General features: G+C 35.7%; 1 protein-coding gene across 4 annotated transcripts in view; it reads right to left on the bottom strand.

Annotated features, from left to right (window-relative positions):
- Positions 1-1024: 1024 nt before the first annotated feature.
- Ctdspl2 (CTD small phosphatase like 2) overlaps positions 1025-6000 on the bottom strand; it is a 58524-nt gene continuing 53548 nt past the window's right edge. For 2 of the 4 annotated variants that reach the window (NM_001409574.2, NM_001014048.4), the window contains 1 exon segment: positions 1025-5829. In NM_001409574.2, coding sequence (NP_001396503.1) covers positions 5764-5829 — 66 coding nt within the window. In that variant the 3' untranslated portion in view covers positions 1025-5763. 4 annotated transcript variants of the gene reach the window in all.

Genomic DNA, 6000 nt, shown 5'->3' with positions numbered 1-6000 from the left:
TGTTACCTAGTCAATACTTTGCAATGCTGAGGTTTGAACAAGGGTCTCATGTATGTTAGGTACCCAGACCATGGTGTACCTCCAGCCCCTTCAATATCTTCACTTATTTCCTAACTAAACTTATTCATATCAAACAACTTCTCAACTATGGGTACCCTCTCCTACTGTTAACTATGTGTTGTTCACCTTTAGATTGTTCAAAGGTAGATATCCGTTTACCCATTTTACAAATAAAATCTGAGGACTCTGGGAAGTGAATTCAAACCATGACTCCAGTCAGCTTGTCCATAGAAGAGTTCTCACCAAGCTTCTTTATCTGGGTTGACCTCAGATGTTTTATTTTATCTTGGTTCACAGTAATTGCTAAGATCACAATGGCTGGTAGTAATTAAGAGACCCGCATTCTGTTCCCAGCTGTGACCTTTATCTGAATGAGTTAATCTGGAAGGTGCAGTTTCCTTCTAGTTTCAAAATTAGATGCTACCCTACCTTTACACCCATAGATGTGGCTCTCTATTCCTTTGATAGCAGTATTTTGTAGACTAGCCTGACTTATGTAAGCTTTGTATTTTTGATAATCGTGGTTATACAAGAGTGCCAGCACACTGCACTGCATTTCGTCTGTTCCAGGTTCACAGCCCCGACCAACCTTGTTTCAGTATTAGTTTTTCCTGATCTCTGACTCACTCTATGGTCCTTACAGGCATGTACTAAGGTCAAAAAATAAAGAATGTGGGCTGGAGAGATGGCTCAGTGGTTAAGAACACCCGACTGTTCTTCCAGAGGTCATGAGTTCAATTCCCAGCAACCACAGGGTGGCTCACAACCATCTGTAAAGAGATCCGATGCCCTCTTCTGGTGTATCTGAAGACAGCTAGAGTGTACTTATATCTAATAAATAAAATAAATCTTTAAAAAAAAAAAAATAAAGAATGTGAAAACCTGAGAATACTTGTAAAACAAGAGGGAAGAATGCTCAAAATTCCATTGTTTAGTAAGGCTGACAAAATGTCATCAAAGAAAGTACTTCCATAAAAGTTTTATTTATCCCCACAACAACCCTGTGAGGTAGGGTGATCAGGGCATTTGAAGATGAGAGAACTAAATCTACATTACTTGTTCACGGCTATACTGCATAGTAAATAAGTAGAAATTAAATTGAGATTTTTAAATGTCCACGACTTCATATTGATTCATGTGGAAATAAGTAGAGAGAATATTAACTCCCCCCTACCTCAATGCCAAAAGGACACTACCTTGAAAAATCCCATTTCAAAAGATGAAAGTAGCATTTCATTGCTTATTTCTACAAAGATTTATAAAATAAAAAAATAGTGAAATATTTCAGTTAATATATATAATGGTCTCATTCAGGGACATGTCCTTCTGCTATGTAAATGATCAGCTATTCAGAGTTTTATAAATGCACACTCTTAATTTAAAAGTATGAATGACAAGAATGGCAAGGAGCAGTAGCCTCAATCTTCATTATTCCTCCACCATTTTGAATACGGTCTGTGAAATATGGTCCCAGCACTTAAAAAACCTACCAGGGAGAGAGGGGAAGGGAGGGAGGGAGGGGGAGGGAGGGAGGGAGGGAGGGAGAGAGAGAGAGAGAGAGAGAGAGAGAGAGAGAGAGAGAGAGAGAGAGAGAGAGAGATAGATATGGCTAGTCAAACTTTGTAACCTATTCTCAAACCACATTGTTTAAAAGAGGATATACCATACCAAAGTTGTCTATTTAAATCACTGGGAGAGCTTTAAAAATACAGAATTTTCAAAGCCTGCTCTAGATACAAAGTGGCTTCCCAGGCTTCAGGATGCTGTATAGTTTAAAAGCTCCACAGTGAAATTCTGATTAGCAGGTAGGTTTGGTAGTCACTATATATCTTAAAATACTAATATTAAAACCATATGCTAGAATAAACTTGCTCTCTTAAATCCTTTTTTAAAAGACTAAATTGATTTACAATGGAATTTCAATTCAAGATAACAGAAATATGAATATGAAAATGTATCCTAATAATGTGACTTGGATTTCAATAATTTAAGTAGCATTTGAATATAAGGTACTGATTTTGTGGTTCTTACTCTGAGAACTTTAAGGTATTCTATGCAATCTCCTAGCAGGTTTTCAACTCAAGGGAAGACATGAAAAGCAATGGCATAATCAAATACATTATCACTGGAAAACAAACAAAAAACCCCAAACCTTTAGTCAAATACAGCTCACAAGAGGAATAAGAAAGTGAATGATGATAACCTAAGGCCTTTTGGCCTTACATTTTTGTTCCCAGTCCACTCTTCCCCTATAAGGGGAAATAAAATAAACATTCTTTCCTAGTTCTTGGCATAGTTATTCGGTGGGTAACTATTCTAAGTTAATTTAGACATACAAGATTTAAAGAGGTAACAAATAAATACCTAGGAAGACGAAGAGAAGTCAGGTCAGAAAACCTTAACTAGCTAGTGATGTAGTGTATGACACATTGTGTCAGTACAGGAGTGAAGGCTTCAGTGTCCTTTAAGTGACTGACACACGTGGAAGAGATGTGATCCTTGAAGAGTCTGTGCTTGCTGTATGACTTGTAGGAATAATGAAATGCCTTCTTCACTGATGAGATGAAGTCTCTCACAGGCAAGTTGACAACACAATAAAAATGAGCTCCGTTAGAAGGCTGAATGAAAGGAAAAGCTAACAGAAAGTAATTGGCAAAAGGTAACTTTAAAAACAAGAGTCAGCCCTAAAAAAAAAAATTACCCCAGAAATATATATATGTATGTATGTATATATATATATGTATATATATATAAAAACAATGTACACATCCATATCACTGACAGTTACAAGAAAATAGCCATTTATAGAAGTTACACAATGCTTTCAACAAGTCCCAAAACAATTTTGGGAAACAAATAAAGCCATTGGATAAATAAATATACATACTAGCAAATATAAAACAATTTTTGATTACGAATTGTCATCAATTCTCTTTTAGGACCCAGAGAAAAATGGTAGTAAATCTGGTCAGGACTACATATATTACATGGGATTAAAAAATACAACCAATTAAATATCCTCTAACAATGATACAAATATTTAAAAGAATGTCTTAAAAGTCAAACATTCATAACTGGAAATAGCACAATTTTAATAGGTCCTTAAGAGTTGTAATGTATACACAGGTAGCTTGCTGTGTGCCTCACGGACCCATGGCCCCTGCATTTACTACAGTCATGTGTGCTGTGTGCACTGACAGGCTGGGCACATCTCAATTAAAAAGTACACACCTCCAATTAACTAAAAGGAAGTGTTCTACAGCTACCAATAAAAAAAGATATGATTGAAAGATAACATATTAAAATGAAAAGAAGCCGGCTAACTTCTTTATAATATCAAACTTTAGAATTACTCAAAGTAATGGAAAAAAAATGTATTGATTTGGTCTCAACTCTCAGGCCATGTAAACTTTCCCACAATATATTTCTCTACACAGTGTGTTGTTGACTCACCTATTGGCTGACTTACAGGAGCTCTCCGAGCATGGGCCTGCTCTTTTATTATTAAAGTGCCCACAGGCACTATGGTGTAAGTGTTTATGTTTCCCATTTTAAGTTGTGGGAAGGGCTTTGAGACTATATTTATTTAATTCCTGATTAAGCTTTCAACAATTATGTATGTCAAAAATTCAATCTTGTACAGATTTTGGGGTTTGCTGTATAAGCATAAAATGATGGGGCAAGATGTTAACTAGGTCCACAATTTTGAGAAAGAGCATATGTAAAGGTAACATATGTACATTTTATTTCAAGAAAGACATAAGACAAACAGCATAAAGATGCCCAGGTGCCCTAAAGATAAATACATTTCAAAGGTTCTCATTAAAATGAATCTGTAGTATTGTTCCTGCAAGCAAAATACCTTTTCTTTAAAATAAAAAAATCTGAATTGCAAATGCTTTTGCTTTTTTTTTTTTTGCAGAAAATCTGCCATGATTATTTTTTTAATGAATAAGGATTTTCCACAAAACAGGCTTGCTCTACATGCTAGATTTTTAAACAGTTCAGTGACACAATATGCTAACTACATACACAACAGATAATATAGTAAGAAAACACTCAACCTGATGAAAAGTTAAAATCTTCATTAATACACTGAAAACTGACAACTCATGCCTTTAAAATCAAAAATACAAAAATTAAATGTTTTCCTAAAAAGATTTCCTTATTTTAAGGATTCATTTGAAAATGAAGCTGCATGTAATTTGTACAATAAGTTGTACAAGTAAACAGGTAATATACATAAAAAATTAACTGACATACTCCTCAATTATCAGTTGTCCACCTTTAATTTCCAATACTGTACTTTCTTAACAAGCATACAAAATATCAAACTTCTCTTTAGAAAAAGTGCCGTTCTTTGACATCCTTTACACAAAAACAGTCTGAGCCTGCGGCATGTTAATGCAGTTGAGAGGCAAAGCATACTAACTTTTACAAATTCTACCTTCCATAAAAAGCCTCCTGAAAAGGAGATTACACGCCACTATAAAAATATCAACCTCTTGTGGTAGCTGCATTAGAGAACCAAGGCGTGACGACTATTTTCATATAGCATAGAAAACCACTCTGAGCACATTAACTGCACTGGGGCCCGGGAGTGTACTGTGCCACAGGATTATGCATAGCTACTGTTAGGTACCAAGACTGTTACACGGAGTTTTAAGCCGATTGTAACCGGAGCATAACAGAGGTACTACCAGCCCATGCAGAGTAAAAATACTGAGTCACTGTGCTGAATACTTCATTCCTGGAGAAAATCCAGAGGCAGCAGTAACTGAATCAAGCCCAACAGGTGACTGAACTCGTTCTCCTCAAAGGTTAGTGAGCACAGTGAAGTCTGAGGTATACCTTTATCCATTAAATGTGTGCCATTGCAAGATATTACCATCTGGAATACATGTCATCACAATGGTTCAAATCATTTGAATATTAGTCATTCATATATTCTTAACTACCCAGTCTCTTGATTTTTGAAGATTTCACCTACAGTAGAATATTACAGAACAAAATATAAATGCATTTTTTAAAAAATGAAACTTACATGGACTAAAAGTAGAGAATATTTTAAACAAATATACAATATGCAGGCAGACAAAGCAGGAAAACGGCCATTCAAATGTAAATTAAAAAAAAAAAACCTAAAAATTGACTATTTCCAGAAAACTATGAAGCGCCTTAACTAAAAGGAATGCATCATGAGATTCTAATCTAATATAGGTCAGAAATGTAAAAAGGTTATAAACCTTAACAGGAAAAATAAAACAACTTTTACTGGCCATTCCTGTTGAAATGAGAATAGTAAAGTAACAGAAAAGTGGCTACAAACCCACTGAGAGCACCAAACAGAGAGAAAATGAAAGTCCACTCTCACCTCTGTGATTATCATAAAATCCTGTGTAGCTACAGGTCAAACTGCTGGTGGCAGAAACAGAATTCTTTATAAGCTGCAGATGTCCTGTCATAAGTTTCACTGGAGTTGTTCTACTCTACAGACGCTTCTGTTTTAGCCTGCCCACTGTATGTGTTCAATCCAAGATAGTCTCTTTCTCTAACCCTTGATTAATATTGGGCACCAAAGATAAGAAAAGCAAGACGGGGTACAAAAATGCAAAATTTCAACAGTAATGGCAATGTTTTTGTCTTAGTCCAAAAGGGTCCTGCATTCTCTCCCCCCTTCAGTGATCTGACAAGTCTCTGAACTTAATCTGGGGGCAGCAAATCATGCAATCGAAATCTGTCTCTGATGTGAGGCCGGACATCTTCATTCTGTGTGAAGAAAAGATTATTTTTGAAAAGCCACATAATTCCTTATAATCTCGAAACAGCACAAAGGTGATTTCAAGCATTTGGGGAGGATATGTGAAAGTTATATGCAAATACCAGACTAAACTTTCTAAAGAACCTGAACACTTGTCCAGGGGGGATACTGGTCCAATC

The sequence above is a fragment of the Rattus norvegicus genome, chromosome 3 (assembly GCF_036323735.1).
Source record: "Rattus norvegicus strain BN/NHsdMcwi chromosome 3, GRCr8, whole genome shotgun sequence".
NCBI classification, from domain to species: Eukaryota; Metazoa; Chordata; class Mammalia; order Rodentia; family Muridae; genus Rattus; species Rattus norvegicus.
This window is presented reverse-complemented; position numbering and strand designations above follow the sequence as displayed.